Raw genomic sequence first — 12,125 nt, forward strand, 5'->3', positions numbered from 1 at the left:
TAACGGCCAATTTATTACAAAAATTTAGTGTAAGATAATGGCAGTTAAATAACATAAATTGATTATAATGACCATTAAGTTATAAAAAAAATTTAATTGAAAAGAAAATTAAATTGATAACATTTGACCATTAAATTACAGAAATTTATTGTAAAATAACGAACATTAAATGACGGAAATTTACTGTAAAATAACAGCCGTTAAATTACGAAAAATTACTGTAAAATAATGGTGGTTAAATTACAGAAATTTACTTTAAAATAACGGCCGGTAAATTACAGTAATTTACTGTTTAATAACAGACATTAAATAACAGAAATTTACTTTAAAATAACGGACATTAAATTACAAAAATGTACTCTAAAATAACGGACATTAAATTGCTAAAATTTACTGTAAAATAACGGATGTTAAATTACAGAAATTTACTGTAAAATAACAGACATTAAATTACAGAAATTTACTGTAAAATAATGGCCGTTAAATTACAGTAATTTACTGTTTAATAATGGACGTTAAATTGCTAAAATTTACTGTAAAATAACAGATGTTAAATTACAGAAATTTACTGTAAAATAACGGCTGTTAAATCACAGAAATTTACTGTAAAATAACTGACATTAAATTACAGAAATTTACTTTAAAATAACTGGCATTAAATTACAGAAATTTACTGTAAAATAACGGACATTAAATTACAAAAACTTACTCTAAAATAATGGACGTTAAATTGCTAAGATTGACTGTAAAATAACAAATGTTAAATTACAGAAATTTACTGAAAAATAACGGACGTTAAATCACAGAAATTTACTGTAAAATAACTGACATTAAATTACAGAAATTTACTTTAAAATAACTGGCATTAAATTACAGAAATTTACTGTAAAATAACGGACATTAAATTACAAAAACTTACTCTAAAATAATGGACGTTAAATTGCTAAGATTGACTGTAAAATAACAAATGTTAAATTACAGAAATTTACTGTAAAATAACGGACATTAAATTACAAAAACTTACTCTAAAATAATGGACGTTAAATTGCTAAGATTGACTGTAAAATAACGGATGTTAAATTACAGGAATTTTCTGCTGAACTGAATCACAGAGTACATTTCTGTAATTTAGCAACCGCACGTACCCCAGCTACTGAAGAAAAATAAAATAATTGATTTTTTTACAGCTTTTGTTGTGTTTAGAGTAGATAAATATAAATAATTAAACTACACACATATAGAAATATAAACACACATAATAATTACTATTAATATTGTTGTTGTTGTTGTTGTTATTATTACAGGCCCGTAGCATGAGAGTTTAGGTGGTTCGAAAGAACCCATGCCCCACTGAAAATGCGACAAATGCCATCATAAATTGTAAAAATAAATCACAGAAGGTTTTAAGACCAAATGCAATCTGACATAAGTGAAGTCATCTTTCACTGCTGATCTACTACATTGTCATTAAATAGAGAAAACAATATACAAGTAACTTTTATTTTAATACTTGAACATTATTCTTGAAATAAAAAATGACCAATCAAAAGGTGTGAAGCAACAAAAGGTAATTTTGAAGAACTAGCACTAATTGGGCTATTTTGTTATCTATAAACTTCCTAATGTACTATTTTACAAGAGAGGATAGAAAAATTTAAAGTAATAATTATTATTTACATTTTTTAACAAGTTTTATTTATTTTTTTATTATTCAAAAGACCAAATTCACACTGAGGAAATTCAATGTGCTGGCCAGTCTGTTATTTACCTAATAAATGACCATATAAAACTTTACCAGATTGCTTTTTTCTAAGGGTATATGTGATACATTTTGTATTTTAAAAATAATAAGCATAAATAAGTTTTTTTTTCTTTTTTTTTTTATTCTAAATGTATAGGAAATGTATTGGTACATACAAAAGTGTGGTTGATGACCATCCCACAAGCTAATCCAGAGAAAAATAGTGCTTAAAATGTCATTTAAATGCAGTATTTTAATCTTAGTTAAAAAAATGAGGTGAATAACTGCAAAAAGTGGCACTTTTTGAGAAAAAGGAACAACCCCTTTCACCAGGCCTGTATTACAGTAATATTATTAACAGAAAAATTTCAAATTTCCTATCATTTCTGACATGCACTTTTATGCCTATATTGCAAAAAAGCATAACTTTTAAATTGTTCGCAAACTGAAAATATTAGGAATATTAAGCGCTTTGTGCTGTAGACTATCTCAGTCCAATTTTAAAAATAATGCCATTTGTCATGCAAGACAGCATTGGTTATAAAACAAAAAAAAAAAATGGAAAAGTAGCAGACACAAACACGAAAGGCTAGAAAAGAATCTAAGGCTACAGTAGAATGTAACGTATATAAATGAGCACTTCATGTGTGTATTGCCTCATCTTAAATTGCTGAAAGCCTCCTCAACTGTAAGTCACTTGGATTAAATGCAATGGATTTGTAATATGATTAGTTTGATGAAAGCAGTTCTTGTAAAAAGAAAGAAAAAATGAACAAAAATAAATATATTTTAAAATAAATGTTTTTATTTTGTTCAGGAAATGATGCAAAAACTGAAAAAATAAAATAAAACAATCATGTTAATATTAAACACCCATCAAACAACTAGAATATTTTTTTATTACTTTTACAATTACTTACCATAAATGTATCATTGACAATAATATAAATACAGTAGAGAGTCATATACAGTTGACCCCTTTGAATTTTTTCTTCTTTTTAAAATATTTTCCAAATGATGTTTAACAGAGCAAGGAAATTTTCACAGTATTTCTGGTAATATTTTTTTCTTCTGGAGAAAGTCATATTTGTTTTATTTTGGATAGAATAAAAGCAGTTTTTATTTTTTTAAAACCCTTTTCAGGGTCAATATTATTAGGCCCTTTAAGCTACATTTGTTTTCGATGGTCTACAGAACAAACCATCGTTATACAATACCTGCCTAATCACCCTAACCTGCCTAGTTCACCTAGTTATGGCTTTAAATGTCACTTTAAGCTGTATAGAAGTCAAATATTATTTACTGTCATCATGGCAAAGATAAAATAAATCAGTTATTAGAAATGAGTTATTAAACCATTATGGTAAGAAATGTGTTTAAAAAAAATATTGTCTATATATATAAACTCTTTTAAGTTAGCTAAAAACTCAACATGATCCAAATTTCGAGTCCCTCCATTTTCCTCATAACTGATCACCCGACTCATATGTTTTTCTTTCTTGTAAGTTTTTGGGAGAAAGGAAGTGTATACACAGGATTCCCCCAAAGGCTTTTCCCAATGGGCCTCTGCTCTACTTTCATAATCTCGGTAAAAAGAGAATTTGTAATTCAACAAATAGGAGAATTGTTTAAAAATATCCTGTGAGTGTTTCAGGGCCTCTGGATCTCCAGAGAGGTTCAAAAGGATCCGGGCGGCAAAAAGTCAAGAAGGAACCTGAAGATTTGCGAGGGTGATGTAACCTCATTATTTCAGCCTTTTCTATTGTTTCAGACTCTCTCTGATGGCTTCATCCAGTGCGACCCGGCTATTAGTGACAGAGTCTCGCGTCAACACAAATTATGAAGGAATTATTGTCATATGATGTGCAGATAATGCAAGAAGCACACAAAATATATAACAAAAACTATAGAAATTCTACCCTATATTGTATTGTACTAATAAAATCATCAATATTTTCATTGTATACAAGTACATAACATGCATATATAATATCAGTCTATTTTTCTATGATCAAATTCAGTTTTTAAGAGGATTTAGCATGATAGTTATGCATTTCTGTCAACATTTTGCATGAATTAATAACTTGGTGGCATAAGTAATTATGCTCAAAACATTTAGCAGAGTTACATATTGTTTTATAAATAAGTTGGCATGAAGCAAACATGGTTTTAGCAAGATTAGCAAACTGTTAGCATGTTGCTAGCATTCGTGTAACATGGCTGATCTTGCTAACAAACTAGTTTGTTGATTGATATTTTTATTGTGAATCAGCACAGTGTTAGCATTGAATAAAAACATATATGTTGTATCACTGTTTTGTCTACTAAACATTCTTACATGGATATTGTACAAAGTATGTAAAAAAAACTTTGTAACCAACTTAAATGAGCATTTTGACAACAGTGTTAGCATAAATTAATTTGGTAGCATGAATAAGCATACTAATTTCAGTTGTCAATATTGTTTTATAGATTAGCTAACATGGTGCTAGTTCTAACGCGGTTCACATGTTGCTAACATGTCTGTAACACAACTGTGATTCTCAATCTGAACAAGCACGTTGCTAGCATGTTTTTAAATAATTAATGTGTTTTTCATGTTTTAGCATAAGCTAGCATTTTTCTTAGGTGTTTAGCCCTTTTTAGCATCAGTTAGACTAAATAACACATTTTAGTTTATGTGGCTGAAAACAGGAGAAAGAAGGAAGAAGAAGAAGAAGTTGAAGAAGCTGGATTTCATTAGCATTAACAAAACTTATTTAACAAGAGCTGGACATGTTTGAGAACTGAAGCAAGAAATGCAACATGATTGTTATTCTCAATATGAACTAGCACGTTGCTACCATGATTTAGCATGTTTTTATAGTTTTTGTTCAATCTTATATTTTAGCATGAACCTACATATTTCTAACCCATTTTTAGCATCAATTAGACTAAATATTTTAGTTTGTTTGAGAACTGGAATTTCATTAGCATTAGCAAAACTTCTGTAACATGACTTCAATACTTTTATAGAATGTGTAGAACATTGTGTCAGAAATAGCATGGCAATTACTGTGCTGATTTATAGAATTACAGTAACCAATGTTGTTTTATAAATCTGCTAATATGTTGCTAACATATTCTAATGTAGTTAACATATTGTTAGCATGTCGCTACCATGTCTGTAATGCGATTGGTGTTCTCAATCTGAACTAGCATGTTGCTAGCATATTTCATGAACTAGCATACAAAATGATTAGCCCATTTTCTAGCATAAATTAGTCATATTTATATATAAATGACATATTTTAGTTTGTATGTTTGAGATTTAAAGGAAGGAACGTAACATGATTGTTATTCTCAGTCTAAACTATCACATTTCTAGCATGTTTTATAGTTAATGTTCAACTATTCAATGTTATGTTTTAGCATGAATTAACATATTTCTAACCCCTTTTTTAGCATTATTAGACAAATTACCATATTTTAGTTTTAACGTGAGCTAGACTTAATTTTTTTATAGAATGTGTACAACATTGTAATTCTATAAGTCATCACAGTAATTGCGAAGCTATTACTTCCACGGTCACCTATATTGTTTTACAGTTTAGCTATGTTGATCGAACTTGGTTAACATATTGTTAGCATGTTGCTACCATGTCTTTAACGCTATTGTCATTCTCAATCTGAACTAGCACGTTGCTAGCATGTTTTAACTACAGTTATAATGTTACAATGTGTTTTCAATGTTATGTTTTAGCATGAAATATTATATAAAATGGTTTGCCCATTTTGGCATCAATTAGACTTATAAATATTAAATATTTTAGTTTGTATGATTGAGAACAGAGGGAAGAAATGTCTTGTTATTGTTATTCTCAATCTGAACTAGCACATTGCTAGCATGTTTTAGCATGTTTTCATACATAATATTTGTTTAATGTTATGTTTTAGCATGATCTAGCATATTTCTACCCTGGTTAGCATCAATTAGACTAAGTAACATATATTAGTTTTAATTAAGGCCAAATCCCAATTCTATTTTTGTACCCCTATTAGCATTAGCATTAGCAAAACTTATGTAATGTGAGCTGGACGTCAATGTTTTTATAGTTTGTGTACAACATTTTAAATCTATAAATCAGTACAGTAATTGCCATGCTATTTCTACCACAGTCACCAATATTGTTTTATAGATTAGATAATATGTTGCTAACATAGTTCTAACATGGTTAACAGATTGTTAGCAAGCAGCAACCATGCCTGTAACATGATCGTTTTTCTCAATCGGAGCTAGCATAATGCTAGCATGTTTTTAACTACAGTTTATGTTTCTTTAATGTTATGTTTTAGCATAAACTAACATATAAAATGATTAGCCCACTTTTTTAGCATTATTAGACTATATAAGATATTTTAGTTTGTATGTTTGAGAACTGAAAGAAGAAACATCACGTGATTGTTATTCTCAAACTGAACTAGCTTGTTGCTAGCATGTTTTAACAATTAATGTTTGTTCAATGTTATGTTTTAGCATGAACTAGAATATTTTTAACACAGTTAGCCTCTTTTCCCAGCATGAATTCGACTGAATAACATAACATAATAAGCTGGGTTTCATTAGCATTAGCAAAATGCCTGTAACATGAGCTGGATTTTCTTGTTTTTAAGTAAAGCCTATACCATTGTAATTCTATAAATCGCCACAGTAATTGCCAGAATGTCGGGATTAATGAACAAAGAGCATTTATTTGCCAAATTCTGACAGAAAAAGTGATGTTAAAATTGCCTGAAAGGAGATATAAATATATATATATATTTTTTTTTTTGTTCCTGTTTCGCTGAAGGCAACTGACCTCAACTATGAGTTTCCCTGATCTCATAAAAGGCCTGCCAGGAATATTTCATCTTGCATACGCAGGATTTTCAAAAGACATATCATGCGTACTATTTTAAAAAAGATAATTATTCAGCCTGTCACACGTACAAAAGCTTTCTCGTCTCTTTATCCTGAAAGAATCGAGGCATTCGAGGAGTGGAAACCGCACAACACTTCAAGGAAACAATTCATTCAATTAACGCTCCCTTACATCTTTTATCCAAACAATTTATTGTGAAATGCGAGGTGTGATTGTCATGATTTTAAAACACTGGCACCAGTCAAAGTGACATGGACCTTGGCAGAAAATGTTTTAATAAAATCTTATTTGTGTGAATATTCAGATTAACAACGCACCGTTGATTAGATTGTGATCATTTTCTTATTTTGAATTTATCATATTATTTATTTATTTATTTATTTATTTATTTATTTATTTATTTATTTATTTATTTATTTATTTATTTATTTATTTATTTATTTATTTATTTATTTTTTACCTACTCATTTATTTACTTACTTATTTATTAACTTGTTTGTTTGTTCGTTTGTTTGTTTGTTTATTTAGCATTTTTTATTTATTTATTTAATTAGTTAATTATTATGAGATGTGTATGAGGGTGTATATTATATATAATATGCACTTACAATCATATAATGCAATGAGGAAATGTGTGTTAGAGTGTATGTATAAATAAAAATAAATAAATAAATAAATAAATAAAGTTTTAATACATATTAATTTACACTTTGTAAAATATGATGTGTATATTTTTTAAAATATAATATGAGACCTGTGAATACAAATGATACATAATAATTTAAAGATTTTTTTGATATAATATAATATAATATAATATAATATAATATAATATAATATAATATAATATAATATAATATAATATAATATAATATAATATAATATAATATAAAGTTTCTATTTTCTTAACTTACAAACACATGTCAATTATAACGAAAATAAGTGTTAAATTTGCTGTTAAATTTTCACCGGATGTTGATAACAACCAAAGAAATACATATATGCAAAGAAAACAAATCTAATTCGTTTATTAATGAAGTTATGTTTGATCAAATTAAATGACACAGGAAAAAAAGTATTGAACACATATAGAAAGGGGGGAGTAAAAAGGCATGGAAAGCCCAGACAGCAGCTGAAATCTCTCATTATTTACTCAGCAACCTTCTACCCTTTGTCAGTGTAAATTAACATTAGCTGCTTCAGTCCAACATCTCTATTAGCAGAAGGTTGAAGGTGAAACCAGGCTGGACACTTCAGCAAGGCAATGATCCAAAACACAACCAAGGAAACTTCAAATGGTTTCAGAGAAAGAAAATCAAGCTGTAGAATGGCCCAGCCAATCACCTGACCTGAATCCAATATAAAATACAAATTAAAGATCAGATTTGATCAGAACCATGAAGATTTTAAGTCTGTTGAGGTCTGTGAAAAAAAAAAACAGGTTCTTTAGAATATTTCCCCAGAAAAATATATAAAAAAACATGACATGTTGAATACTTTTCCCCCCACACTGTATATAAACATTAAAACATAAATAAATAAATAAATAATAATAATAAAAATGAAATAAATCTGCATTTTATACATTACAGAGAGAAGATTTTTTCAACATATTTCTAAACATAATACCTTTAATAACTCATTTCTAAAAACAGATTTATTTTATCTTTGCCATGAATATTTGACTAGATATTTTTAAAGACACTTCTATACAGCTTAAAGTGACATTTAAAGGCTTAACTAGGTTAATTAGTTTAAGGTTAGGTTAGGGTAATTAGGAAAGTTATTGTGTAATGATGGTTTGTTCTGTAGACTATCAGAAAAAAATCTATTAGCTTAAAGGGGCTAATAATTTTCACCTTAAAATGGGTTTTAAAAAAATAAAAACTTATTTTATTCTAGCCAAAATAAAACAAATAAGACTTTCTCCAGAAGGAAAAATATACTGTAAAAATGTCTTTGCTCTGTTCAACATCATTTGGGAAATATTTGGAAAAGAAAAAAAAATTCAAAGGGGGGATAATAATTCAGTAAATTCTGACTTCAACCGTATACATCTATAAAAATATATAAAAACTTATTAAATGTAGTTACATTAACTATACCATTGTAAAAACTATTAAAATAAATAATTGTGAAGCAATTTATAAAATATTGTATATAAATATTGTATAAATGTTTAATAGCAATAAATGTTTGAAATGAATGAAATAATGAAGTGTGATGCTGAAGTGTGTGTTGTCAGTGAACTCACAGATGGCTGGTGCTTCGTCTGAAGCGTCGGGACAGTCGATCTCTCCATCACACAGCCAGCTCTCAGACACACAGTTGAGGCCGTCAGCACACAGAAACTCCTCCATATCACACACTTCACCACAGAGAGAAACACACACACACACACACACACACACACACACACGAAGGAGATGAGTGTTGAGATATACTGTATGTATATCAGCAGAAATGGTAATGCTGCATGAGAGAAATGACTGGAGAATGTTAGTGAGTGAGTGGAAGTCAAAGTGTTTGAGCTGCAGGACATAGGGTTTACTTTTTACCCAGGAGAAAAATAAATAAATAAATAAATAAATAAATAAATAAATAAATAAATAAATAAATAAATAAATAAATAAAAAGTACAATTATTTTAGGATACATTTTACAAGAAAATATTTCATAATTAACCATTTCTTTCATAATTATTAATAAGGTAATAAGAATACACTTAACTGTCTTGAATGCTTTAATGTTTAAATTATTAAATAAATAAACAATTAATTAATTAATTAAGAGAGAAGAAAATAAAATAAATTATTACATCAGATATATAAATAAAAATATAACATCAAAAAGTAAATAAACAAATTAAATCAAAAAAATGTATATATATATATATATATATATATATATATATATATATATATATATATATATATATATATATATATATATATATATATATATAATTAAACTTTTATAGAAGATCAAAGAGAGATTTTAAACAACTCATAAATAAATAATATCAAATAAATAAATCAGATATAAAAAAAATAGAAATATAACAAATAAATAAATCAAATATATAAATAAATATATAACATCAAGTAAATAATCAATCACATTTCCAAAACCACACATAAAAAATATATATAGGAAACCGTAAAAGGTAGGATTAGATTAGTCAACATCAGAGATCATTTTAACATGAAGCAACTTAAGCAATGCATGTTTACAGCATCCATTAATCCAACTGTGTCCATGTTTGTTTACAGAACATTAAAAAGCAATCCTGAACTTTAACAATATATTAGTGTGTTAAAACCAAAAAATACCTAAATGTAATAAGTGCTATAAAAGTTTTTTTTACATTTTTTTTAATAGATAAACTCCATTAAAAAAAGTAATACCAAGATTTACCCTTCCCCCAAACTGTTAAAATGGTGAAAATATGAATTTCAGCCTATATTATTTTGCTCAATCTGAAGTACCTGCTCTCCTCTCAAGAGTTCAAAGAGCCCATGATGTTTCTTTCATTCGGCCAAATCCTTACAAACCAATAGCCTGAAGTAGACGGCAATCTACTCAGAGCCAGCTCTTATTTATCCATGATGCATTAGTGCTTCATAAATAACCAAATAACACGAGCGCCGTACGGCCAAAAAACCAAACAATCCCAGCATCCATTTGAATTACTTGCCATCCTTATTTTGCGTGGCTGTAAACAATCCCAGAGAGAAAAAGTAGAAGACGGAGAAAAAAGAAGAAGAAACAGCAGGAACAAACATGATTTTTTACATCAGACGGTAGCTTAAAAGCGGTTGGAAAAGCACAAAGCGAGACGCTACGAAAGCTTTCAAGCTGGGAAAAGTGAGCGCATTTCCATTAAAGACTGGGGCGGTGATAGTGGAGCGTTGTGGCCAAAAATATACTTGAGCAAAAGTTTAAAAGAGGAGTAAAGTAAAAGTAGTACTTAAGTATTGAAGAAGCAAAAGTATCCTTGTGAGAATAAAAATGAGAGAGGAGATCCTGAATTTGTCATTTTGAATCATTCTCTTATGCGTAGTAATATAAAAACATCGAAAATATTGCGATAATGTGAAATATACTTTCACCGGCCACTTTATTAGGTACACCTGTCCAACTTGTAGTTATTTAAGCAAATTTCTATTCAGCCAATCACATTTATGGATGTCATGAGAGTCATGTTCTCTATTGTGTTTAGTGTTGGTCAACTGTGGTAGCATCTTTTAATTAGGAAAAAATATTTTATTATTATTATTACTATTTTTTTTTTTGCTCTTTTATTGATAATTTTTCTATGTTCCTTCCTATTATGTGCTTATTGCTGTTTTTACTGTTTTATGCTCATACCATGTGTTTATTTTCTCTCCGTAAAGCACTTTGTGCAGCCCTGTGGCAGTTGGAAACGTGCTATATAAATAGAACTTGAACTTGAACTTGGATGTAGACATAGTTAAGATGACCGCATCAGAATGGGGAAGAAAGGAGATTTAAGAGACCGTGAACATGGCATGGTTGTTGGTGCCAGATGGGTTAGTCTGAGGATTTCGCAAACTGCTAATCTACTGGGATTTTCACGCACAACCATCTTTTGGGGTTTAAACAGAATGGTTCGAAAATGAGAAAATATCCAGTGAGCGGCAGTTCTGTGGGTGCAAATGCCTTGTTGATAAATGACCTTGTTCGAGCTGATGGAAAAGGCAACAATAACTCAAATAACCACTCGTTACAACCGAGGTATGCAGAAGAGCATCTCTGAACACACAACATGTCCAACCTTGAGGTAGATGGGCTACAGCAGCAGAAGAGCACACCTGGTGTCACTGCTGTCAGCTAAGAACAGGAAGGTTCTGAGGCTACAAATCACACAGGCTCACCAAAATTGGGCAACAGAAGATTGAAAAACCGTAGCCTGGTCAGTTGAGTCTCGATTTCTACTGCGACATTTAGATGGTAGGGTCAGAATTTGGCATCAACAGCATGAAGGCATAGATCCATCCTGCCTTGTATCAATGGTTCAGGCCGCTGGTGGTGGTGTGATGGTGTGGGGGATATTTTCTTGGCACACTTTGGGTCTATTAGTGCCAGTTGATAATTATGTCAACGCCACAGCCTACCTAAGTACCATGTCCATCCCTTTATGACCACAGTGTACACATCTTCTGATGGCTACTTACAGCAAAATAACGTGCCATGTCATGACGCACAAATCCTCTCAGACTAGTTTCTTGAACATGACAATGAGTTCACTGTACTCAAATGGCCTCCACAGTCACCAGAACTCAATCCAATAGAGCACCTTTGGGATGTGATGGAACGGGAGATTCGCAACATGGATGTGCAGCCGACAAATCTGCAGCAACTGTGTGATGCTATCATGTCAATATGGACCAAAATCTCAGATGAATATTTCCAGGACCTTGTTGAATCTATGCCACGAGGATTAAGGCAGTTCGTAAGGC

General features: G+C 29.8%; 1 protein-coding gene across 3 annotated transcripts in view; it reads right to left on the minus strand.

Moving 5' to 3' along the window:
- lrp1ba (low density lipoprotein receptor-related protein 1Ba) overlaps positions 1-12,125 on the minus strand; it is a 470,228-nt gene that overhangs the window by 376,174 nt on the left and 81,929 nt on the right. For all 3 annotated transcript variants that reach the window (XR_012397830.1, XM_017353408.4, XM_021469578.3), the window contains exon 2: positions 8,897-9,010. Coding sequence is in view for 2 of the 3 variants with exons in the window: in XM_017353408.4 (XP_017208897.1) it covers positions 8,897-9,010 (114 nt within the window). In the remaining variant the exon portion in view is untranslated. The remainder of the gene's footprint in view (positions 1-8,896; positions 9,011-12,125) is intronic.

Source organism: Danio rerio, chromosome 22 (assembly GCF_049306965.1).
Source record: "Danio rerio strain Tuebingen ecotype United States chromosome 22, GRCz12tu, whole genome shotgun sequence".
NCBI lineage: Eukaryota > Metazoa > Chordata > Actinopteri > Cypriniformes > Danionidae > Danio > Danio rerio.